This window comes from Ursus maritimus, unplaced genomic scaffold (genome assembly GCF_017311325.1).
Source record: "Ursus maritimus isolate PB19 unplaced genomic scaffold, ASM1731132v1 scaffold_11, whole genome shotgun sequence".
NCBI lineage: Eukaryota > Metazoa > Chordata > Mammalia > Carnivora > Ursidae > Ursus > Ursus maritimus.
Genome location: NW_024423453.1, coordinates 29,017,348 through 29,045,007, shown reverse-complemented (window position 1 = coordinate 29,045,007; position 27,660 = coordinate 29,017,348). Strand labels below are relative to the sequence as shown.

At 35.8% G+C, this 27,660-nt stretch overlaps 1 protein-coding gene across 6 annotated transcripts in view; it reads left to right on the top strand.

The window, feature by feature from the left end:
- The window catches only part of SLC7A11 (solute carrier family 7 member 11), a 120,122-nt gene that overhangs the window by 25,997 nt on the left and 66,465 nt on the right, over positions 1–27,660 (top strand). For all 6 annotated transcript variants that reach the window (XR_566996.2, XR_005833883.1, XM_008685404.2 and 3 more), the window contains one exon: positions 2,409–2,453. Coding sequence is in view for 4 of the 6 variants with exons in the window: in XM_008685404.2 (XP_008683626.1) it covers positions 2,409–2,453 (45 nt within the window). In the remaining 2 variants the exon portion in view is untranslated. The remainder of the gene's footprint in view (positions 1–2,408; positions 2,454–27,660) is intronic.

Here is a 27,660-nt window from a genome sequence, read left to right as displayed (position 1 = left end):
ACTTTTTTATTTTGTGGAAATGACCTGAGCCTATCAAATGAAGAGGTAGAAATGTCTCTGTCTTTATATGTTTAGCTTTCCCGTTATGATCCCTTGGTTTTCCCATCTTCGCAATTCAGTTATCTATGTATGTTTATTTGAGGATGGAGTCTGCCTCAATTGTACATCTTGGAACCTTAGAAAGGAACTATATGTTGGCTAACGGAACATAATGAAAAAAAAAGAAAAGAATTATAAGGGCTTTAAAGCGTCTCCAGAAGTCCCTTTCAATTGGAAAAATAAGGGTGCAAGGTGGTGGACATTTTCTGAGTGAGATAAGTAGAGTCACAAGTGAAAGAAAGGAATCTGCATTTATCTACGGCCATAACTTTAGGGTAATATTTGTAATCCTATGAAACTTTAAAGTGAAATATTGTATGCCTAGAATGTTTTTTTGTCATGTAAGGGACCCAGAAAAGTGTTCAGAACTTGGGAAAAGTGTCCAAAATGTTTTGTTCTTACTAAAGAACAATCCACTAATAATGTAATGACTAACAGTGTGTCAAAAAACAACTTCATAGTCTTGTTATTTGAGGTTATTTGGATAGGCAGATACCAGAAAACAGTGAATTGAATGGAAGAAGAACAAATCGAGAATCTATTATCTTAGATACCATTGTCAGTTCCTACTTGCCCTTTTGTGTTTATATATGGTCAATTCCCTAAAACTGAGAAATGCTATTGCCATACTTCTCTTGCCCTACAAGCTTTGACTGACTTGCCAACACCACTAAAATCTGGATTCCTGGGAGCCAAAGGCCATCTGGTACTTAAATTCTGTTCTTGCTGCTCCTGCCACACTTTGCACTGCAAAATAGTAAACTGTTGCTCACACCCCCATGCGCATGTGGTATACTCAGTCTGGACTGTCCCTACACCACTTCACTAGGGCTAGATGGTAAGCCTTTTTGAAGACTCAACTTGGATGATGCCTTCTTTAGAAAACCTTCCTGACTTGCCAGTCTGGGTTAGACCTCATCCCTGGCTCCCATCGTGTCCTGTGTATGCTCCAGGACTGCCTCCTGTGCTGTGTCACACTGTTCGATCAGCCATTGTATAAACTATGAGCTCCTTGAGGAGAAATACTGTGATTTCCCACTTTGTTTTCCCCAGTCACTGAAACATGATAATCTCCTATATTGCTGGGAGCTCAAAAATGGGAAAAAATAGTTTGACCAGTAAACATACATCTACCCCATGACCCAGTGATCATATTCTGAGTATATGCTGAAGAGAAATAATTGCATGATCCCCCCAAAAAACATGTACAGCATATGTATGGTATCTATTTATAACAGCTATAAGTTGGAAGTAATCCAAAACCATCAACAGTAGAATGTATAGTGTAATAAAATGAACATCAATAAAAATAATGAATTATCACTACATATAACAGCGTGGATGAGACTCACAAAAAAAAAGTCCAGAAAAAAAGCCAGACACGTACACACACAATAATTATTGTATAATAGTAATACAAGCAAATGTAAGTCTGTTTTTTTTAAGATTTTATTTATTTATTCGCCAGAGAGAGAAAGAGAGCACAAGTAGGCAGAGAGGCAGGCAGAGGGAGAGAGAGAAGCAGACTCCCTGGGTGCCTGGGTGGCTCAGTCAGCTAAGCATCTGCCTTCGTTCAGGTCATGATCCCAGGGTCCTGGGATCGAGCCCTGCATTGGGCTCCCTGCTCAGTGGGGAGTCTGCTTCTCCCTCTCCCTCTGCTGCTCCCCTGCTCGTGCTCTGTCTCTCTCTCTCTCTCTCTCTCAAATAAATAAATGAAATCTTTAAAAAAAAGAGAGAGAGAAGCAGACTCCCCGCTGAGCAGAGAGGCCATCTCAGGGCTTGATCCCAGGACCCTGGGATCATGACCGGAGCCGAAGGCAGACGCTTAACGGACTGAGCCACCCAGGAGTCCCAATATTAGTCTATTGTGATGAAGCAAGTAAAACTGATTAAAGGTGATAAAAGTCAGAATAATGCTTGCCTTTACAATATTGCCTCTGGTATTGACCAGAAAGAGCCATGAGGGAACCTTCTAGGGTTCTAGGAATGTTTTATCTCTTGATATTTTTGTTGGTTCCGTAGGTGTATAAGTATGTAAAAATTCATCAAGTTGTAGATTAAGATTTGTGCACTTTACTGTTCATATGTTATACCTCTATAAAAGTGTTAAAAATAAAAAAATCCATACGTATAGTTTAATAGAAGAATGATTTGTGGGAGCTTTGATAGTTGGAGATTTTTATCTTATAATAAGTATTTTTCAAAATTTTTTATAATTCGGAGTTTGATTGTAAATGTTTAAAATTGGATACTTTGGGTTATAACTATAAAATATATTGATAATTTATAATTCATTTATATCTTTTTAGGTTCTATCTCAACTTTGTTACTGAAGAAGTGGAAAATCCTGAAAAGTAAGGGGCCATATTTACTCTGAAATATTTCTGAGGAATAAAATGTAAGGTTATACAGTTGAGAAAGCAGACCTAAAGAAGGTCCTCTGTGTGGGCTAATTAACTTTATCCTCATCCTCATCCTCATCATCATTTTCTTAGGCAGATAAAATATATTTGACTTTATTATAAATTAGATGTAAATAACTTTATTATATATTCCACAGTCAACACTAAATTGTCTGATAATCTGAAAGTATAAAATAATAAAGTTATATTTTAGATAATCCATTTCATAAAAGCCTACATACAACTTAACATGGACTTTCAGCTGCCCACAAATGTTCCATAAGACATGAACTCTAAAAATGGATTATTTCTAAAAATTCATGTGAGTTTCTTCATAACTATTCAATTAAAGAGAATAATGCAATTAATGAACAGTTAGTTATGAAAGCCAAGAAGTTACTGCAGAATACTATAAGAACTTGTAAACTTTAGTAGCTTTTTGTTCCTAGATAGTACTTTGAATGACTAGGTAATTTGATGATCATTTACGTAATGCTCCTAAGTTGAATTATTTTTAACTCAGAACTTAGATAAGTGAATTTTGTGATTTGCATAAAAACACTTGACTTTATACAGGAAAGCAACATAATCTGTGGGCAGAAGAGGGACATTTTAAGAAGTGCCGTGTAAGATATGGACTGAATTATAAAGTAATTTAACTCATCTGGCATTCATTAAACATCTACCATGTTTCAACCATTGTGCTAGGAACTTCTTACATGATGAATAAGACTTGTATTTATGATTTTATGGTCTAGTCAGTTACTCAAGTGTGTAAACAAATGAAAGTAGCGTAGTATGATGCCATAATAGAGTATGTACTCCATTGGACGGAGAGTAAAAGAGGAAATACTTAACTCTGTCTGAGGAGATGCGCTTATTATGTGGAGTACCAAATGATGAACAGGTGTTTTTAGGTAAAAAAAAAAAAAAAAGTGAGGAAGAGTGAGAGAGAGAGAGAGAGAGAGAGAGAGAGAGAGAAAGGGAGAAAGACATCTAAGAAACAAAACACGTACAAAGGTGAGTCAATTTGAAATTGCCCAAGTATCAGAGAATAAGTTCAGGTGTTCGCAATTCACACTAAGGTAGACAAAGCAATATCGGGAGGGAGATAGGAAGCCGATTAGATCTGGCCACGTACCAGGGTTGTCAGAATTTTGAACACGCAAACCAGCAACTGAGGTTAAAACGATGTTTCATACTATCTGATTCAACTGTTATGCAAATCAATATGTAATCTAAACATGTGAAAAGGTTATTTTATTGAGAAATATGAGAAATTTATGACAGTACTTTCATATTTATAACTGGAATTGTGGTAGAGAACATGCATTTACCAGGAACTAGTTTCTTCTAGCATTACTTTGAAATGATTAGCCACTTTATAACTCTAAAGCTATTGATTACGGAGATAAATAGCTTGCCCTGTTTTTACTGTTTTTGAGAATAGTGTGTAAGAGGTAACACAAAGAACAGACTGCTCTTACTAGATTTTATACATGTAAAATATGTATTGAATTTCCATTGTATAAAAGAGATCACTATTGTTTATGTCTTTTAAGTCTAAAGACCCTTTAGAGAGTCCAGTTACTAAAATCTAGTAGCAGAGAATATTTCTTAGGGAAAAAAATGGCAAGCTGTAGGTTTGTGGATGGGACCTATAATGTGACATTTGTTATATGACACATCGGTGATATTGACATAGTTCAGATTCTCTTGTAATGGTATTTAACAGTTTAAGCATAGTTTTATTTGCTGTATATATAATACTATTGTGTATATTAAGCATATTTTAAAATTATTTATGCCATGATTACCTTGATCTGAATTTCTGAAGCATTCTACTGGAAAAGTATGCCATTCAAGGATTTTCTCTATCTCTCTCTCTTTCTTTCTTCATTTAAGGGTCTTGGTTTCACACATTGATAATGTCTATGATTCAATACGTACAGCCACTAAAGAACAGTGTTGTATTGATTCAGTGTTTTGTTGCTGTTGTTGCCAAGGAGTTTCCTCATCTCAAAAAAGTGAGAATAATTATAGCACTTACCTCATGGGGTTGTGGTAATGAGTTAATATGTATAAAGTGCCTAGATTAGTGACTGTACATTTTAATTTCTATATAATTGGTTGTTGTTACTATAATTATATTCTGATTTTAAGAACAACATAAAGTGTTACTCATATAAGAATATTTCCTCAGTTAAAATATCCTAAGTGATTCTCTTTCTTCATATTTTTGAAAGAAATATGAAAAATTATTTCACACCATTTTGAAGCCTGTTCCATAAACTTGCAGCACTGAAATTCCTTATGCATTTTATGATCTCTCCTCTTCTTGTGTACAGATTTCATTTAATTTTTTACATTTAGAGAAAATAAACTTGTATTTTAAAGAAGAAACATAAGATACACGAGTTTGATAATAATTTAAAAGTAACTATCAAAACTGATTTAGACTGATTATTATCACTGGTTATGCCAGATGAAATAGTTTCATTTTCTGGAAATCATGATTCTGCAAACGTCATTAAATATTTCTAGAATACTTTTAAGTTGATATTTTAAGGTCTTAAGCTCCTAAGGAATTTCTCAGGAGAGATTAAGTAAGAATCTGTGGAATTTTAGGTCAAGATAATTAGTAACTGCTAAGACTTAAGTTGAAGAAAGAAACCTCTGGTACCTTTTTGTTCTGCTATACTAGGTATTCAAATATTCAATTTTTGCCCGAAACATTCTGTGTAAAACTTAGCTAACATGTTTATTTTCTCAAATTCAGAATATGAGAAATCCACAAAATCCCCTTAACGGAAAGCAAAGATTAAATTTGTACTATGTACTTATCAACCAAAGAAATTCAAGGTTTTAAGCAACTTATTCAGTGTCTTAATTTTAAAAACAACATTTCCCTATAACGTTGACAATCAGTCCAGGTCTTTTAAAACTAAATCTTATTTTTTAAACACAAGGAACACTTTGGGAAATATTTATGGTTGAACATAGAGAACAGATGGTAAAATTATGTGAACCTCGTCCAGATGTGTAATTTGTATTATTTTGTAGGTAGATACAGCTCCAAAATATCTTTAGTTACAAGGGAGAATAATTATAATTCCATCTCCTTTGTGACATGCCAAGATAAATGTGTTTCCCAATCAGTCACGGGTGCATGTGTCCAGGTGTGCTGCAACGTGTAACTTTCTGGCAGCTGGTGAAATGAATCATCAGCTGAACATACAAGCCTTTTACTATCCTCCTCCACCTAGGCAATAAAATTTTGCTAAAATTGTGACCTAATAGAAAAAGTGGTCATTAATTTAGATCACTGAAAATAACAATGTGATTTAAAATATACAGAATGTAGAATAAGGTTTCATGATCACAATTGACTACCCTTTACATATAATTTAATTTCAGTGGAAATCTTTCAAATTACCTAATATCACTCTATGGAGTAATTTCGGAACTGCTATTACGAGCATGACTTATAGACAGTTACCTAAGTGTTAAAACAAGTGAGAGGTAAACTGGGAGATTAATGGAATCAGGATAACTAGCTCATGACTTTTTCTTTTATTATGTCTCACGTTCTATTTAATGCTTGTAAAGTACTAATCCTAAAAATTAGGGCAAAAATCCTGCTATGTGAGTACATTTATAATGCAGTGTTATGTTTTTGTTTTTTTTTTAATGTTTTCTTCTCTAAGAGTAGTTTTGGATCTATGGAAGTAGCAATCCTTTAAGAGGCATTTAACATATTTATGTAAAATGACAGTAATTATTATGGAAATTTTTGTAACATTTTGTAATTATCTGTAACATGGTGGCTGACTCCCTAAGAGTAAAAATAGTATTTTTACTATTTGGACCATGAAGGTGATAGAATCCCAAAGAATATCTGAAATTTAAAATGTCGCCCCATCAAATGAAATGCCTAGTAGTAGTGAGGATGGCTAATGTGCACCTATGTTTTTAAACACCAAAGTGTTTTTCTTTGCAAATATAATGAGTTTTGCCTTATGACATTACTTGTGTGGCGACTGTGCAATCTATCATTGTTCCCAAAGTTACACAGTGCAAAGAACATATCATTGAGATGTATAATGTTTGTAATCCTACTCTTCGATTGATCAATCATGTCTTGTGTTGATGAAAGCCAAGAAATGAATTGTTTTACTTTGACCTTGGGGGTCTGAGATTAGTCGGTTTGTCTATTAGACTCATTCCAGTGTTCTTCTCACTTCATTTATTCCCTCTGTCTTCAAGGGTTGGAAATAGTCAACTTGGTGGAAGTCAGTAAACCTTGATATCATCAGTCATTTTTAAAGAACAGGCTATCAACATGGTCTGAATAATCAACTTTAATAGAAGGTTTAAATAATCAGAGTGTCATGTTTAATTAATACTTTGCCTGCTTCCAATTTATATTAATTGATGCCTGAAAGTCATCACACCTTGTACCAATGATAACTTAGAAGAAGAGAAACTTGGCTTGGGGAAGATGCCCAAAGACCTTTATTTAGGGCAGTGTGATCGATCAGACTGGATCATAAATGGTCCATAATCACGTTATTTGCATTCAGTTCAGATATTGCCATCTTAAATTCTTAGTATATGTGTTTCTATCCTTATTGATTTGTATTAAGTCAGTGTAAAGGCATTTCTTAATAACACTATACTGTTTTATAAGGCCTATTGCTTATAGGACATCTGAAACTGTTAACCTGATTAAAAACACAGCAAAACAAAGCAGTCTAAAAGGTTTGCCCAAATGTGCAATAGCTAAGTTGCATGACAGAACATTAAAGGTTGATTTGACGTCTTTTATTTTGCACTTTAGCATTTTAAGGATGCAGTTTTCTATGAGAGACTAATCTTCATCTTTTTATACTTTGTAGCTTTCTAACTTAACAGTTGCTGGAAAATAGCATATAATGTCTTGACTATAAATGTGTAGATTACAGGAGTACTATGTGTCGTGATTTTTTTTATTACAAAGCAACATTATCTGCATTCTTAGAATATTCCTAAAGTTTATTTTACAAATACTCAAGTGATATATGTTCTTAAGTAATGTAAACTAATTTTCACAGAAAATTAGCTCACTGCAAATAAATTCATATAGAAAAATCTGGATTATTAAGCAGAATTAATTTGTAAAAGTATTTGCTGAATGAATTTCTTAAAAATGACGTCTCCTAATTGAGTTAATTTTTAAAAATTTTTTAAAGATTTTATTTATTTGAGAGAGCACACACAGAGAAACGGAGAGGGAGAAGCAGGCTTCCCGCTGAGCAGAGACCCGATGTGGGGCTCGATCCCAGGGTCCTGGGATCATGACCTGAGCCAAAGGCAGATGCCCAACCAGCTGAGCCACTGAGGCATCCCTAAAATTGAATTTATACCCAAGTTACAAAGATTTTTTTGGCAAAATAAGGTATCTCTTTATTAATGACAATAAGGAATTGTTAGAATTATCTTAATATGTGACAGTGCTTCTCTTTAATCATTGAAAGAATTGATGCCTAAATTAAAATTATTCTATTTGTGCATTTCTTCTGGAAATATATGTAAAAAGTTTGGCATATCTGTTTTTAAATATGTTTCAAAATACATATATACTTATACTGGTTGAGCCACTGATGTCACAGAGAATAGATGGTCCTATGTTCAGAGAACAAGGTCACCAAGTTACTCTTCCTGCCTTTGCTTAGTCTAAGAATTTCTCGGTGATGGAACATGTGGTTGATATACCCTGGGATCAAAATTCTTGCATTTCTCAGCTTCACATATGCATAAAAAATACATTTGTCTTAAACACAGTTTGTTCATGTAAAGTTGAAGTGTCAGATAAGTGGTGCAGAAATTATAGGATTATAATATTTTATCAGGCAGTAATTGAAGAAGACAGATATTAATCCTTCAAGTGCTTTGTGGAAGCCATTTAGTTTAGTTTTTTTGTTGTTTTTTTGTTTTTGTTTGTTTTTTAAGGATTCTAAGGATTATGTGGCAAAAATTTGAAGGTCAGTGCTTTTGACTGTTTTACATCCTTTCATATTACTTGTTTCTAAATTTTAATTTTAACTTTATTGAAGTTTATATTTTGAGTTTAGAATCAGGAACTAATGTTTTAGGTGAAGTAATAGCAGCTGATTTAAATTTACCGTATATTTCTGTTTCCTTTAGTTATTCATAAAATAAGAGACCAGGAGGGGCGCCTGGGTAGCGCAGTCGTTAAAGCGTCTGCCTTCGGCTCAGGGCGTGATCCTGGCGTACCGGGATCGAGTCCCACATCGGGCTCCTCCGCTGTGAGCCTGCTTCTTCCTCTCCCACTCCCCTGCTGTGTTCCCTCTCTCACTGGCTGTCTATCTCTGTCAAATAAATAAATAAAATCTTTAAAAAAAAAAAAATAAGAGACCAGAAGTGGTATAATGAGTAGAATAAAGAAACTTCAGAATTAGGAGGGCTCTTGGACACTATGTAATCTAGCTTTCCACCAGAGGCATGATTTGCTTCTATAATATCTTTAAACAGATGTAACTCATAGGAAGTAAAATGAGAAACTGACTATACCTTCCGTGAACTGGGCTACCAATATTTTTGGCTTTCACATGTTGCTTAGCAACCTGTTAATTTCTGTGACCATTTCAAGCTTTGATAAATTCTTGGTTGGATGGCATAAAGAGGGTAGGGCAGATGTTTTGACTATAAAAGGTACAACCCAAATGAAAAATTAAATGACACACATCAGAGGTAACAGAGTTAGAATCCTTTTATCTGAAAGGAAATACCTTTTGCAATCAGAAGTAGATGTCAGTCATTAGGTTGTCTCCTGCTGCTGAGTTCATAGTTTAGTGACTCCCTTATCCATATTCTCATTTATGCAAATAAGCTACTTTTCTCTGGTGCCTGGATTGGAATGTTAATGATTGTACCCAAAAAGTAGCTCACAAATAAGTTTTATGTTCTGGATTATACTTGGTGCAAAACTCCTTAGACCACTAATATTTACTCTATGGTCTGCTGCTTGGTATTCATTCAGATTCAGTGGTTTAAGATTCTCACAAAAATAGTATAATATCCCATGTTGTTCTTTATGCAGAGACAAGATGTATCCAGGCCATTGTATTTACACTGGCCATGCAGTGGCATAATTTTGATAATTTTGTTCTTGTCATAATCAAACATTGACTCAGCTTATCGATCTACTCAGGAAAATGAGTAACTTTTGAATTTGTATAGACACAAGCTAAAACTGTATTACCAATGTAAACATCTAAAATGAAGCAAATGAAGTCAAGGCTTTCGAGTGAAGCAAGATTTCCTTCACTTTTATGAACTGTGAAAATATTTACTTACTGAGTCTTTGAAGATAGCACTAGTTTAGGAAATCAAAATTCTTAAGACTGTCTCCTCTTAACTAGCTATTTGACCTTGGGCAGGCCTCTAAGTTGCTTCTGAATCTTTGTTTACCAGTTTTAAATAGAGGGTGTTAATCCCCATATTACAGTTCTCATGGGGTTGTGAGGATAAAATATGTGAAATTCAAAAATGTTAATGAGCTCGACAAGTAATATACAAACGCCATCTGCAACCCAAACTTATATTCTTGAAAGATTAGAATATTTCATAATTTTTGAAAAAAATTAGAGGATTAGCATAATTGTTTTATGAACAGGGGTGCCTTTTCTACACAAATGACCTATTAATCAGCTTGAAAAGTTGTTCTGCATCATCAGCAAAGTACTCAATTATTAGTAGTTAAAAGGTTCAAAAGATGATGAGAACTGCTTTTTATTTAGTAGTCTCTAATCTCCCTTAGGTGGCAATATGCTCGCGCATCATAATCAGGATAAATTTCTTGGCAGATTTTTTTTTTCCTTCTAAACCAAATATTTGTATGCCCACACCCATACCGTCACCGACACACTGCAGGCTGATGGTGCTGATATAATGGATGGACTATTTGTCCTTCAACCACGGTTACTTATTTTTAGGTTCACTGTATTACCAAGAAACTCCTTTATGAAATCTGGCAAACAGGGGTTTGATCTGAGTGACTGGCCTCATGCATTTACATTTTTATTCTGATTTCCAGAAAAGAAGCTATTGAGTTGGTATAAAACAGGAGAACACAAGTGTTAGTTTACCCCCCAAATTTTTTTAATGAATTTTTGCCTAACTGAAAAATGCATAGCCTTTATTAAAAATATAAATAGTATTTGTTATCTGAGTAATGGATGGATTACAAAGTAGCACTTTAGATTATTTTCAATAATATTATGTATATTATTTCCATTTTTTTAACGTGGGGCCCAAACTCATCACCCCAAGATCAAGAGTTTGATGCTCTCCCCACTGAGCCAGCCAGGTGCCCCTATTTCTATTCTTCAGTTAAGAAAGTTAAAGCTCGTAGAAGTGAAGTAATTTTTCATGGCCGTGTAATTAGTGAGAAGATTAGGATTATAATCCATATTTGATATAGTGCGTGGACTGTTTGGCTTCAGAACTTGTACTCCTTCCAGAATGCCAACTGTGTCTTATTTAAGAGGCAAAGCAGAAGTGACTCATGTGTGTACAAGGTGTTGTAATGGCTAAGAAAGTAACTTTTCTGTGGAAGAGGAAGTTGGAAGACAAGTAGGATTTACAAAGGTAGAATAGAGAAGTAAAGCCATCTCAATGGGGGATGGGCATATACAAAGCCATAGTTTCAAGAAATAATGTGTAGACTGCTCTAGCTTCAGCAAAGGATTAAAAAGAGTAGAAGGCAAAATGTTAGTAAGATGTGGATGCTAATATGGGATGAGCCTCCATTGTAAGAATTTTGAACCTGATCCAGTAGACAATGGGATGGGGTGAGTGTGGGTATGTTGCAAGTTTGGGGTATATATGAAATGGTGTTTAGGGAAGATGAACCTGATGGCAGGTTCAGTAGATTTTCTTTTCGTGACATAAATACAGTTTAAAGAGAGTTATAATCCACGAGGTCACATTTCAGTCTTCTTTTATATGTTTATTTTCAATCAAAGCAAATGCCTTTGAAAAGTTAATTGCCTTCTAGACCTGAACATTACTACAGTCAGACATGGTGACAAATAATGTGGCATAAAATTCTGGCAAATAGCATCATAATGGCCACATTGTCCCAGCTCAAAGATATGAACTAAACTGCTTAGAGAAAATGGATGAGTCAACCTGGCGTTTACATACTCTCTTAAAAATAGAGTTGTTATTTTTTTTTAATGAAAAAGGCGGAATTATTTATTTCTATGCCAGAGCAAGAGCAAATGAGATCAAGTTAAATGAGAAGAAAGTTCATTTTAAGATAAAATTATATTCAAAAGTATTGAAACAAGAGAATTTGGTTAGTCATTGGAAATCCCAAAATAGAGATAAAAGAAATGATCATTTAGCCACGATTCTTTAGATACTCAGGTGGAAAAATGAGGCAGACCATTGCTTAAGTTTGCTTCTAAGTCTATAATATGTTGGTTCTATTTTTAGGTTAGTGAATATATGGAAACCAATGTGGGGAATCACGTACTACACCACAGGTCTATGTTACTGGAGAGAGGTGTCACACTCTGGGAAGATAAAGGAAACCCTTACTTAAAATTTAAGGTCAAATCGAATCCTAAGTCAAAGTTGGAAATATTCCAAATGAGATGTGTCAAAGATCTGGCTTTCAAACAGTTGGCGTTCTAGGAAAGTTTGGGTTAAGAAGGAGAGGGAAATAGCAATGCCAGTACAGGGGACGATTTGGGCTGGAAAGCAACTGGCACTACCAAGCCCAGTGAGACTCACATTGGTGTTGTGGAAGGAGCTCTGTAGCTGGAGCCAAGTGACTAAGGTTCTACTTCCAGTTGTGGAGATACGTAATTTTGTGACCAGATACGTAATTTTATCCCCTCTGAGCCTCTGATTTCGCAGCTGCAGAAAAGGAATGATAGAGTACCAAATTCTGAGTTTCCTTTCAACTCTAGTATTTTCTATGGTTCTTATAAATGACGTGCAAGTACCTTGTTTGACAGGAAGATCTCATTTGGGAATATGGCCAACGGAGAGAAACTTAGACAGGAGATCCGTCTCAGGAAGAAAAACAGACACAGAGAAAGGGCTTTTGCATCCAGTTTCTAGATATCATGATAATTGGGAGATTAGGTAGGACTAAAACTTTCTGAGTTATTTCAGGAAATGATAAGAAGTTTGAGTGGACAAAGGAGGGGGGGTGAAGCCAGACTGACACCCTACCATGTGGGAGTTTTAATTATTAGATCTGGAGATCCACGATTAGATCTAAGCTGTGGAATCTAATTCAGTGGGGTCACCTGATGTACAGGATCTTGTGCTATGGGGAGTGCACCAGGAGGGATATAGGTAGGTGTCAATGTACTTGTTGGGGAGATCAGTAATGTGTGTATGATGAATCCTGTATTCTGTTTACTGTTTTTATCATCTGTAGAAGGTGTAAAATGGTCTATAAACGTCTGTGGTGCAGGAAATGGTTCATACCAGTCTTTTTATGTGTTTCATATTTTTTCTCAAGAAAAATTGGACCTATATTGTGAGGGAATTGCCTGTGCAGAAAGGTATCTTCTCTGATAGGTCTAGTACTTTAAACATTAGACATTTCTAATAGTCCAGTTAGTATTTAATTAATTAATTAATTAATAATAATAAATATTTTATGTTGCCTACCTAAGGAAAGAAAGAAGGAAAGGGTGAGGGAGAGTGAGAGAGAGAGAGATTGATTTGTAATAACTTTAAAAAATGTTTATTAATTCCCTCAGCCATCTGTTAAATGGACATTCTCTGCTTCTCTTGCAGAGTTTTTGTGAGAATTAGAAATAATATACTATGTGTCTGACGATACTTTGCTCATAGTAGACATTTACTTATTGGCAGACCATTAACTTTTTATGTTTGTTATGGAACATGTCATTAGTTCATTTGTAATCTAAGAGGGGTTATCGGATCAGGATTTGTGAATTTGGCCAAATTAGTTCTTTTTTTCAGCACTGCTTAAATGTTGGATTTGAAATCCATTATGACAAGGTAAAAGACATCTGGTTTGAAACACCTTGTCAAGGGAAGCAGAAATTATCTCAGTCTCAGAAGTAGGCATTTCTAGTCTTTCCTATTGGAGGTTGTTTTTCAAAAACATGTAGTACTTTGTTGGTTTTCTAAGGAGACAAGCACATAGCTTTTAATAGTCAGCTGCTTTTCCCAACTGTTTACTGCTGTGTCATTTTCTCATTTGTTCCTTTTCTCATTCTCTCTCTCTTTCAAATTTTATTTTTTTTTAAGATTTATTTATTTTAGAGAGAGAGAGAGAGCTCACAGCAGGAAGAGGGGCAGAAAGAGAGAGAGACAAGCAGACTCTGTGCTGAGCAGGTAGCCTGACACAGCGCTCGATCCCGCGACCCTGAGATCATGACCTGAGTGGAAATCAAGAGTCAGGTGCTTAACCGACTGAACCATCAAGGCACCCCCCTCTCTCTCTTTTAAAGTTAGATATGTGGAACAGAAATAGAGCTATCTGTGACAAAAGCTTAATAATAATCAATACTAATGCATATTAGTTGAGAATGCAGTGATCAAACACCATGGCCACAGTTTTATATGGTAAGATATACAGTATTATATGGAAGATAGTTATGAAATTAAGTCTATGGCATAGGACTCAAATATTTTATAGTATGTAAAACTAAAGTTTATAATATATAGTCATATAACACAAAATAAGAGAGATTAAAGACTATAAAGCATGACTTTATAAGCAGAGTTGTTTTTAGAGACTGGTTGTTTGCCCATCACAGAGCTTTTTATAGGCATCTCATGTCCTACCAAAGTGTCTCTCCTGTTGGCCTTTGATTATGTCATCTTTTTCTTTCTCCCTGATACTCTACTGTCATGGTCATTCTCTTAGGGATAGATAGCAAAGGATGTGATAATGTCTCTAAACTTCTAAATTGTTTCAGTTTTTATGTTACCTGTGTGTACAAATAGTTCTCCTCCCATTCACCTTCCTCCATTCACACATTGGCATGGCTGGCCTAGTTTATTAGACTAACTCCCTATTACAATTAAAAACACAGTGGACTTGACCTTGAGAAAATATTTTACAAAAGCCTGGGATTTTTGAGTTGGGAGGGAAGTAGCCATAAAATTTGCTATCCCTTTCATTGTAAAGATAAAGAATTGAAGCCAGAGAGATGGATTAATTTGTCTATATTTACATTTGTTTATATTTAAAATACTGATCCCTTTCCAGTCCTCTTTTCAAACACTTAGCGTTGTTGAATACAAATCTAAGAGTGATGGATATGGCAAGATTTTAGCCTCAAAATTAGCTGGGGGAAGAATGTAATCATTAGGAGTGACCTGTATGTTATTTGAGAATGGAACAAAACTGCTTTTAAAAATGTATAAAAGCATTAACATTTGCCTGCATTCGACTTTCTAAAGCTGTTTTTCAAACACATAATGAAAGGGGTCCTAGGCTAGCTGAGTTAAATAATCTACTCCAGGTTGTTTATTGAAGGTCATTTGGTTACACGATTAAAACAGAAACTTTATGACTAGGAGATGCTGAATGCTAGGATATTGTAAGGATATAGTTGCTTTTTATTTTCTCTAAGATTTTTACTAACACACTGATTCTCAAAATAGTTCTGATATCTCATTGGGGGGGCAATATTTAATTTTTCTGTATTGATATTATCAAGCAATCAAGATCTCACTTCCCATATTCTAGCCTGAGGCAAGCAAAAGAGAAATTGATATAGAAGATACGATTAATTTTGTTTCGAGCCAGAAAATGACAAAGGAAACGAGTGAGATAGATCGCAAGAGGAGGTCATACTTCTAACCTACTGATTTGTAGCTGCTCAGGGTCTGGTGGAAGAAAGGTTAAATATGTTTTAAATGTATGTACGTGTTTTGCTATTTGATCCTCTTCATGCCATGGCCTCTGGCCAAGGAGAGGTGATCAGTGGCAAATGCTGGGAGAAGACAGCTGCAAATTGAACTCAGCGATGTCCCTCTCAGGTAACACGGAGCCCTTTGTCTGTTTGTTGAGCCACAACCTGAGCTCTGAACTGCAGCAAGGGAGACAGCTTCAGCCTGGGCATGGAGGTGCTTTCCAACCCCCAGGTTTCTGATGCAAGTCTGACCAGGCAGACTTCCCACAGGTTCCCGTTCTCCAAAAGACAGGGCTACTTCTGCCCCTGTTGTCACCATTTCTAAGGCATCTCCCTGCAGACTTCCCTCACCTCTGAGCCTGGCCTCCCCAACTTCACGGCTCAGATCTAGGGGGGCCCGGGAGCGCAAGACATCCTGAGGCTCTCCTATTTCTCCCAATAGACACATCTTGTTTATGCCATTTTTAAATGGTGAGGATGCAGATTTCCACCTAGCAGTTATAGTCAAATGATCCATTTAATTAAGTTATAGAAAGGAAAACTTCTACATTTTCTGTACCCTGCTAGAAAAAGTCAAAGTAAAATTTTATGATTTCCATAGTATTTTCATTAACAGTATGGTGTCTTTCCCCCTTTAATTTAATAATAGTAGAGAGTCAAATTTCAAAAAACCAAAAACTATGTAGAAGAAAATTAAAATCATCTGTTATGTCATCGTCACATCAAATAGAAGTCCTGTCTATTTTGATGTTTTGCTTTTCTCCCTTCTGTGTCATTCATTGCTGTATCCCCAGCAGCTCGAAGGCACCATGAAGTCCATCCTGCCACCAGATTTGTTGTGTCTCAAGTTCAGCTCTAGCACTTTTTATTCACCTAGATCTATACTGCTTTTTTCACTTAACATCATTTCATTAGATTTTCCTTGATCTCGTAAATCTTGGCAAACACCATTTGTAATGGCAGCATAGTATTTCATTGGGTAGGTATACCAGCATTTATTCATTTTTCTGTTAGGCATTGAAAATGTTTCCATTTTCTTTTAGTGTAATAATGCTGTGTTATTCATTTAATAGACAAATTTTTGTACATATTCAGTTATTTTCTTAGGAAGATTGCTGGAAGAGAATTATGTCAAAGGCAATAAACTTTTAAGAAGTCTCTCTCTGTATTACAAGATGCTTTCCAAAGCATTGGAGTTTCCTCACTCAATAGCAATAGTTAAGAATACTTAATCAGCATTGAGTGTCATTATTTACAAAAATCTTTGTTAATTGAAAAGCAAAAATTATACCTCATTGTTTTAAGTTGCATTTTTAAAATCACATATAAGGCTTAATACTTCCTCCATGTTTAGTAGTTATATGTGGTTGACATTTTGGGGCATGAATATTTGTGATTCAACACAATTCTTTGTGTATTATGGGTACTAATTCTTTATTATATTGATTGCCAAATTCTGTCACAGTTTTTCATGTAACTAAATTTTCTTTATGATTCAGCTCATAGAACTTTGAATTTATATATTGTAATTTAATTAAATATTTACGTTTACTACATTTAAATATAAGTCTTTTTGCATCCCTAGATCATTTAAATATCACTCATATTTTCTGTTTGTTAGTTTGTCTTTTTGTTCCTGATTTCCTTTTGACATTAAGCTTTCTCACTTAACCTGGAATGGATTTCTTTTAGCATGAATTAATGTAGGCTTTTGATTCCCCCCAGTTTTTCAATATCCCAGCATTTATTGAATAGTATTATTACCCCCTAGTTTATGATATTTACTTAGTTTATAATACTAACTCATAAATTATGGCGATTGTTATATATTGTTTTTATGTTATTTACTAAGTTGTATTTCGAGGTAATTTATTCTGCTTGACTTATCTTTCTATTGATACATCAGCCAATTACTATATAATTTGTACTGAAAGTTTTAATACTCTTATCTGGACAGAAAAATGGCCTTACTGACTACTCTTCCTCTCTGAATAAATAAATATTCAATATAACATATTTGGAGGGCGGTAGTTTCTACTCTCGGCTTTTCATGAGTAGAAAGAAAACCTGCATAATGCTTTGAAATTTAACACTCATAGTTTTTCAAATGATCTTGGTAGTATTCTCTTACAGAAGAATCTGCCCTAGATAAGGATATATTCTACATGTTTGGCTAAATCCTTTATAGTCCAAACATTTCCTTTCCTCTATCCTACAGTTAATTATTAACTTGTTTTCTTGTCTGTCTTCTTTCACATTTTGAAAATACTGGTTAAAGTAACCTACAAGGTAACTGTCAGTGATATTAGTTTCACTCTTTTCCCCTTTTCGTCTTTCTTTTTTAATCTCTAAGCTCTACTAACAGAGCACCTTTTATAATGATTTTCTATTTCCCAGAATATTGTTCTAACAAAACACCAAATGCCAAAATATTAATGGAAATATCAGTGGAAACATGTAAAAAATATTTCCTTATGATATAGTTGAAACTGCCCTTTAAGGGATTAAACATAAATGGTTAATTATTTTTTATATATATTTATATATTATTTATATTATATTATATTATATTATATTATATTATATTATATTATATTATATTATATTATATTTGAACAGTTGGATTTATATTCCTGAGAAAAAATCCTTTACCACATAGGTTATAAACATGGTAATAAACACAGTTCCTAAGCAAACATACATCAGAAAAAATAAGATACTTTTTTTCCTTGACATCTTTCTTATCTATGAACCAAGTATCTGTTGGAAAATATTCGAGTCACATTTTTATACATCTTTTAGATGTTGACTCCTTTTCTTTTACAGAACGAGGATGGCAGTGTTAATATATTTCATTACTAGTCTGTGTTTTCTTATGGTGGTTCCCATTCACTTGGTATAGTCTAAATTTATGCATAAGATTCAACACAAAAGCACAATCGCGTTGCTCTCTCAAATCTAACAGTCAATCAGGAAGCTCAGTGTTTTGACCAGAACTGTGAGTTGGCTGCCATCGTATATTTAGAAATGAGTCTTTCTTGAGCCCCTTCGCCTTCCTCATTGACACCGTTTCCGTCTGTGGTCCTTTTCCATTGGCTGCTTCATCTTGATTGCGAGGCCTGATCCCTCCCATGGTTCCAACACCCTGTTTGTTTTGTTGACACCCCACTGATGGCTGCCAGCCGATTGTGCGTGCTGCGTTTGTGTTTTATGGGGAAATGTTCATGTGTGGCTGCTGTGTTTGATATTAAATCTGAGATGAACTTCAGGAGGTTTCCTGCTTTTTATTAAAAATGATTTTGGCTAGGGGCTGTGTTAGCCTCTTCATAAATCACGTGTTCTCAGAGATTTAATAATTTAGAATTCTCATGAGGAATTGGTGGAATAAACATTTCTTTTCTCTGTTAAAGCTGCATCTTAACTTTTTTTTTTTCTTTTTCCTCTCTACGGCTTCCATTTATTTATTTTTTAAAAGTCTTCTTTTGGAAGGTTTGTGCAGATCTATCTCATGGCTGTGAAAATAATGTAAAGGAAAGTCGAAATGATAGCTTCGTTTGGTTGAAGTAATTTAAATTTGTTAACTTTTGAGTCCTCCCATCACTATTGTAAACAAGTTTCCATTTTAAAAATTTCTTAAATCCTATGTTGTATCTTCAAAATAGTTCTCTTCTCTCCCTATTTTAATGAACCACATGTCCTAGAAATAAAAGATTGATAAAAAGAAACAAAAAACATAAACAGAAGCCAAGGAGGCCGGGAATTTTTTCCATATGTGGTTACAAGCTACATGAAAAGCAGAGGTATCTTTGAGGGTAACAAAGAGTCCTGTCAACTCCTCTCAAAAATGTTTACACTACAGTTTTAAAGGAAATACTTTGAGGGCACTTTACAATGCTCAGTGAATGGCCTTAAGTTCTTTGTAAAATTTGGCGAGTATGAATAGCTGGAAATGACAAATGATAATATTCCTACAAATGTCCTCCTAAAATTCAGATGATTTTTTTAAAAATATATTTAAAATCAAGTTTTGATAAAAGCTGAGACATAAAATATAGTGACTTGCAGAGACATTCCATGAGTGTCTATGACAAAATGGTCTTATCCTGTGGCCTTCCAGAAGTCTGATGTGATCTACAGATACGATTTTAGAATCTGGAAGAATGGACTGACCACTTTTCATTAAAGTGATCTTTAGTAATGATCCATTTTTTCAGCCAGGGTGACACTTTGCAGTTGTAATGATAGAAGGTGTTTGAGATGCTGGTACTCCTGGTTGAGGATAGAATCATTATCTCCAGAGGCCAGGAGGAGAGATTGTAAAGTCAGTGTCCTATTCCTTCCTCCAAACAACAGAACAAGGCAATGGCAGGCATCTCCTTAGAATGCTTTGGTACATGAACAAGTGCTCCACTGAGTTTTTAAAGTATTCTGTTGAACAATCTCTATGGATTAGCTTTATTTGCTAAAGTGGTTAAATAATAAACTTTCAGATAAAATGGACTTTAGACTCTAGGCATTCAATACCCTTTTTAAAAAAATATTTATTTACTTATTTGAGAGAGAGAGAGAGCAGGCACACACACGTGTACAAGTTTGCATGTTCATGAGTCAAGGGAGGGGCAGAGAGAGAGAATCTCAAGCAGACTCCCCGTTGAGCGCAGAGCCTGACTTGGGGCTCAGTCTCAGGACCCGTGAGATCATGACCTGAACTGAAACCAAGAGTCCGAGCCTCAACTGACTGAGCCGCCCCAGGTGCCCCAATTCAAAATACCCTTTTTAGCTGATAAGGAAGTTTAATCCTAGAGAGATCCAGTGATCTCCTTGAGTCCCTGCAAGTGACTGGAATGTGACTAGACCCAGCCTTCAATTGGGGTCTAGCACATTTTTCAAAACTATGAACTTAAGATAAAATCAAAGGCAAAACTCCAGAGAAAAGATGTTGGGAAAAGACAGTTTACAACTGGGATGGCACATATATATATACCAATACATATATTGGTTGTAGGAATTTGGGGAATGGGGCTGGGAGAAAGTATAAAGGAGAGGGGGAATTAAAAGGTGGGCGAATGTGAGGACCGCCTCTATTTTCCTAGTCCCTCAGCCACTGCACAGTGTATTTGACTTGAGAAAATTATCCCTAGAGAGAGGTTTGCCTACGAATCCTTGTAGTCTAAGAAAGGACATTAGTAAATATAAACTATAGCACAAAAGCTTATTGTTCAGAGGGTTTAACTTTTGAGCCGAAAGAAAAAAGATCACAAAATTTCCATTTCTGCTGTATGATCTCTGTGAATGGACAGCCTGCAGAGAGGAGAGTGACGGCTTGCAGGGGGTTCTGCCATTCTCTGGACCTTCGTGACCTTTTCGGGGAGCTGCGACCTGTTCCTATCAGGAGTCTTCATCATCACTTTCTTGACAATGACATATCACCTCTCTCAACCAGCAAGCTACTCGGCCCATCAACTCTGTCTTCTCCTCATTGCTTTTCTCTACCCCTTCATCAGCCTGCTGTGTCACGTTCTCTGGTCCTGCCGTATGGATTTACCACTTACTAAAGCTGGGCCATAGCTCTTGGCTCGTCTGTCAACTTTGTACCTTTCCTGCTAGAATGACCGTATAAATAGGGAGTATAAACAGGGACTCGTTGCAGTAAAAAACATTATTTTCAACTTTATGGAGTAAAATGTATATATACATACCTGTATAATCATTCATATATAGCTACTTTATGAAACAAATTTATATATTTTCAAAACTGTACTTTAGGAAGCTAGTATTGGGTCCAAAAAATAATCTAAAGACATAATTCGACTTGTAGAATGTAGAGCAGTGATTTTAAAAACTATTCGAAAGCCTCAGTGGCGTGGCAGAGTATCAATGCATAAAACAAAGAGAGGATTGATTTGGTTGAAGCAAATGAGAACAGGGTGGTCTGTAATCTTGCCAATTGTCCAGTTTCTGTTCCGATTCCCAGAGCACCCAACCGGAAAGTCACTTATCTATATGACCACCAGATATCGAAGTGATATTATTGCTAATAATTAGGTTTGTCGTTGTCAGTCAAATGTCGAAGGCGGTTTTTGGTGGTAGAAGCAGTAGTGTATTCGTCATGGCTGAACGTCTCCATGTTGACCTGTTCCATTTCTTATCATGTGGCTGATCAGAAATGTGCCTGGACCTGATTTATGCATGATAGTAGGAGAAATGTTATCTGTTCCTTCCGAGATAGTGCTTATGGCCTGAGGGAATTTTGACTCTAATTCCCATTTGCTATGCCAAAGTGGGTATATTTATTTTATGTAGCCTTGTTCTTGGCATAAAATATATTTATTTAACATTACATTGTGTTATTATATGTCCTTGGTCAAAACAAGAAGTGATTGTGCTTTGATCTTTGTTGGAATGGTGGAGCTGTTAGAAGTGCAGGAGTTTTTATATTTTAAAGTAGCAAACAAGGGGATCTATCTTTGCTCTGTTCCTAGGAAGTTTGAATAATGACTAATTTTTACTATTCTCAGATGTGAATGTTTTCTTTTGGCTTTTGTAACTTGGGACATTGTTTTAAGAGTTTTATATCATATACTGATCTCTTATAAAACAATATAACACAGGATAAAATTTAATGAGGACCCATTTTAACTCTTACATAAACTAATTGAGATCTTAATATAATGAGGCCTTTCATTCTTTTATTAGTTAGGGTGATGCCAGCTGCTACAGCGGACAAACTGCAAGTTTTCAATGGCTTTAAACAGTCAAAAATTGGATTTTTAAATCCTGTGACCTCCAGTGTTGGTGTCCCTGGCTAACTGGTGGGCCTTCCTCCACATGTTGAGTCTGTGACCTGGACTCCTTCCCTGGCGTGGCTTTGCTCCTCTCTAGGTGCTCTGCAGCTAGCTGCCAGTTAGGCAGGGCAGGTGATTAGGTGTCTCACTTCTTGTCCACCTGGGCCTTTAACTGCCACATCAGTTGACATCAAGGATAAGCCACCTTCTCCCCTACATACAGGAGAGTCTGGCAAATGTGGCCTATGTGGGTAGCTCTTCTCAGGAACAATTTATACTGTGGAAAGAGGTATACAAAGGTATGGGGGGTAGTTCATGTTTCAGCTATGCATTTGAATTTTAGGGACTCTGGTACAAAGAACGGTTCGCTGAGATGTTGCGTTATTGTAGTGTACGTCAGGCCAAATCCTGAGGAAGACAATGACATTTTAAAAGGCGTATTGTAAAAACAGTGTAACAAAAATAAGAATTGAACATCGGTGTGAAATTTAATTTATTTTTATTAAAATATTTTCTCTTTTCAGTTATTTAATTGCTAACATTTTATTGGAAACCAATAGTGTTTTTGTACATTCAAACTTGCCTACTAATATCTTTATGTTTACCCATGATAAATATGAGTAATGGTAATATAGCTGGAAGACATACTCTAAATCTCCAGAAAATGATAAAAAGTGAGATGTAGACCGTGTTACTTTTTTAAATGATAATTCAAGCAAATGAAAATTTACTCTCAAGCTTAATTTTATTTACTGATGAATTTATTTCAATAGGATAAAAAATTAAGTATTTTAAGGGACTGAATGCTTATACTAATGCTTCTGATTGCTTCTTACACTATGTTTCTGAGGTGTAAGTTTCCATTTTAGTTCTTTGTTCTCTTTGGTGTGACTGTATCTACTTCTCTCCTTACATTTTCCCACGAGCCTCCTCCAGCCCTGCAGTCTTTTAATCTGTGTCTGTTCATTTCTTACATCTCTCTACAGGTCTCTCTGTCTTCTCTTTCTGTTTATGGACTTCTTCATTTGTGGACAATGGAGAATGGTGAGATTTAGATTAGACATCAGTGGTATTGAGATTTAAAGTATTTCAGTGAAAACATCCATAGCCTTGCCCTGATCCTGTAAGGAGCTGAGGGCAGGTGCTTAATGCCTGAACTCAGTGGGATCACTGTGTACCTTTATGTGACAATCTGCTTGCCACATCTCTGTGTTCATCCTTGGCCCAGAAATTGTCATTAAGTTAGGACTGAACATGATTCTTCCTCTTGCTACATTTTTTTTCTTTTAGTGACAGCCCACACACTTCCCTCAACTACTTGTTATGTCCCCTCAAGTGCATTTCTTTTATGTTATTAACAGCCCAATTCCCTCACACTGTGTATAACCAGAGATATAGCGATAGCACTAAATGACAATGAGGCAAAATCACTGAAAACACACAAAGGAATGTGTAATTCCAGCCATCTGTAATCTAATTGTTTCACGTCTGGAAAACTATAGAAAACACTTATTTGTAATTCAATCCCTGCTAGAAATGTCTGAAATCACATAGCCAGATAGGATGATTCTGTGCCCAGGGCTCTCTGGAGCGTTCGGTATGAGCAAGAGTCAGGGAAAGTATATAAAAATGTATGGGAAAAAAAAATCATGTGAATGAAAAATATAGATTGATTTTCTTTAAGATATATTATTACTTATCTTTTTTTATAACACATGACTGAAGTTTGAGGAGTAAGATAAAATTAACAGCAGTGTATAAACAGTGATTCAGCAAAAATTAATTAATTAATTGATCGGTGGATACAAAAGAGAAATAAAAGAAGTGCTTGAGTCATTTCTGTGTCAGAGCTATAGAAGAGCTTTTCAAGGTCTTTATAGGGTAATTATAAAGAAAATGTGAAACAAATATGAGTCTAAAAAACTTGGAAGCAAGAGGTACTTAATATAATTTTAAATACTTAGTGTTGAGATGAATCAGTTACATTTCAATTATATACGAATAGTGCCTAGTTTATTAATAGAATTGGAAAATATTTTGAAAGTTGTTTTACTTTTTTTTGTTTTGCATCTCACATATTAAGAAGTTTACCATTTTCTTGCACTTCTTAATCCCTCCTTCCCCCTCTCCTTTCTCCTGAATGTCACATACATGTGTTAAAATATTAATGATTTTTAAATAGAAAGTGTGAAGCATCAGTCACTTCCCTTAGAAGATTCTTGAACATAAAAGAGCAGGCTTTAACAGAACTGTCATCATGCCCAGTCCCCTGACTCAAACTTTAGACGCCCCAGGATCAATGAGTTCTGTGGTTTCCATTTGTGTGTCTGCAACACTGGGGATTGTGTGGAACTTATTTTGGTTCACACAAATCTCAGGAAATTTTGATCAAGTTATAAAACAATTTTAGGAATATTCTAAATTCAAGTGATGACTAAATGACCCATATGGTTTGAAAATCAGAAATCCGGGGCGCCTGGGTGGCACAGCGGTTAGGCGTCTGCCTTCGGCTCAGGGCGTGATCTCGGCGTTATGGGATCAAGCCCCACATCAGGCTCCTCTGCTATGAGCCTGCTTCTTCCTCTCCCACTCCCCCTACTTGTGTTCCCTCTCTCGCTGGCTGTCTCTATCTCTGTCAAATAAGTAAATAAAATCTTTAAAAAAAAAAAAAAAAGAAAAGAAAATCAGAAATCCCTGTAACCTTCAGGTGTCCTCAATCCTCTGGCGAATCAAGCGAGGTTGACTTCTTCTGTGTTTGCAGCAAGAGTCTTCTGGCCAATATAAAGCATTGGAAACAGTGGTCATTTCTGATGCTCTCACGTACAGTTGTAAAGCATATTAAAAAATGCATCCCATGCTGCATTATTTGCAAGTTTATTTGTGATGACTATTTGGTGCAGAGAGAAATACTTTTGGCATAAAACGTGTCACATTGTTACATCCAGCCTTCCGGTATTTGTATTACTTATACAAAATAAAACACATGTTTGTCAGCACGTAAGAATCCTAGGGACCTTGTATGTGGAGTTAAAGCAGGCACAAAGCAGCCGTGGTGTCATGACAGGATATATGGTGAATGTGGAACTTAGAGCTGGAAGACGTAGGCTCAAGTTTCAGGCCTCCCACCTACTATTTTTGTAACCTTGGACACATCACTTAACTTTCTGAGCCTTGGTTCCCTTATTTGAAAATGGTGTGAACAATTTCAGCAACCTCTTGTTTCATTCAGTTGTTGTGAATTTTGTTTGTTATTCGTTTATACTCTCTCTCATTCCACAAAGGATTTGGAGTGGCATGTGTAGATTCGAAGATAAAGTGTGTTTGTCAGTGCTTTGCAGAATATACAAATATAAGCTCCCAGCCATCACTTTGGGGACCATTTGGATTCCTGGGGAGGTCTGTTCCCTAGAATGAAGTGCTTTTAAGCAGATGTAGCAGGGACTCCCATTTCATAATTTCAAAGAAAACAAATATTTATCCATGTGTGACATAGATGGGTTATAGGTACCATTTTAAAGTAAACCCACAGGAAAAGATGAGTATCCAAGACCTTTTGATTGAAAACTAAGTGCAGCTAATAAAATTATTGGATTCTCACGTACTTAATGGCCTTTCATTGAAAAGACTTTGTATAATGACTAGGGGTCTTAAGGATTAAGTAACTCTTTTCAATACATTTGTATTTTGTTAATCATAACAGACAGGCACAAACATTCAAAAAAGAGTGGAATTCATAGGAGTGAGTCGTTTTTATTCAGCTTAAAGACAATGCTTTTGTTGCACTTAAAATTGGAGGATACCTCACAATAACACAGAGGCTTTGAAATATCAGTGGTCTAGGAGTCCCTTTAATTCATTTTATTATCATGTGCCATTTGCCTTAATCTTAAGTTCCTAACCGTGCTTATCTGCCCTCTGCATCTAAAGCCTCCAGAAAGACTGCTCTGGCATGGCCTAATAGCTTTTATCAGCTCACCCAGTGGCTCTTAAGCTTTGGTGCTTGAAACGCAGGAGTTAACCACATGGTGCCAAGCCCTTCTGAACACGTCAGCTGCTGTCCTCACTAATTGATTGCTGTTTATGCCAAGGCAGCCACAAACTTCTCCTCCTTCCCCTTGTTGAAGTGAAATGGAACCTGAGGACAGAAGATAGTGGCTCTTTTGCCACACCCCCTCCAATTTCATGGCTTAATTTACTTAGAGAGGAATTCCTGGGCATGTTGTGAACTGCAACAAGGTTGGACCCCTTTCTCACTTTTGTCTTGTATTTTAAGCTCCTTTGATTTTTCCCTGTAGTATCTATATAGTATATCTGGCTGATAGTAAAATCGCTAATAATCTATACATTTCAGCTTCTCGGACAAACATGCTTGCTTTTCTTCCTTTCCTGCAAAAATTTTGTAGGAAAATTTATTAAGTGACCTTCCGTTGCCTTTTAAATCTAAAAAACAAAAACAAAACCCATTTTCTAAAAATTGAAACTTTGAAAACATTCACTCGACATTATGGTTCATATTACACAGAAAAATTATAAATATCGTGGAATAACTCTTTTCCTTCCTTTATAGTAAATAAAACTGCATTTTCAGTGACTACATGAAAAATACAGTCTTGATAAGAGCTTTGCAATAAACATATGCAACAATTACGATTTCTCTGAAAATTAAGAGTTGAGAGATTGAGAGAGAGCATACACTTTAGTGCTTCAAATGCTGTGACTTCAGCTAGGATTGATCAGCTGACTTCCGGGTTCCCACTTACCAGTTGTGTATCTTTAAACAGTTATTTAGACTAAGACTTCATTTCCTCACATATAAAATCGCGATGATGCCCTAACTCACAGGATTTTCCAAAGATAAAACGAGCCAAATATGTAAAGTACCTAATAAAATATCCAGCACGTAACAGCCACCAAGTAACGACAGCAGCTATTGCTATAGTTTTTGTCATTGACAAGTGGAGAAAAAAAAGTTGGATTTTTTTTTTAAGGATTCCTTCTGCTAAAATCAATTTAGAAAACTTCTCTCAGATGTACCGTAATCTCCAAGCAGGAAGAGCCAAGCGGAGGCTTGATTCTATGCTGGGAGGGCCACAGCCCACGGTTCAGACTGACTTGTCCCTGCTGATTTGCAGTGCCACACGATGTGACAGTGCTACCTGTCCTGGACACGTTAGTTGCTTCGCTGCACTGAACAATGTCACCTCAGTTTTTATTAACAGAAACTTTACACTTCTTAATCCCATTCTTGCAAAGGAATAGAGAGTCTCTCTCTCCCCCTCTCCCTCCCTGCTTCTCTCCTCCAGAGAAGGAGCTTAACACACCATTTGGGATGTTATAAAAACAGAAAAGATTCAAGTTTAAAATAATACAGCGAGTGGTTGAGAAGCTGCACATATACCTTCAAGTTCGCCTTCTTAGCCCTTTGCATTTACATCTCGTCTTTCTTTTGGA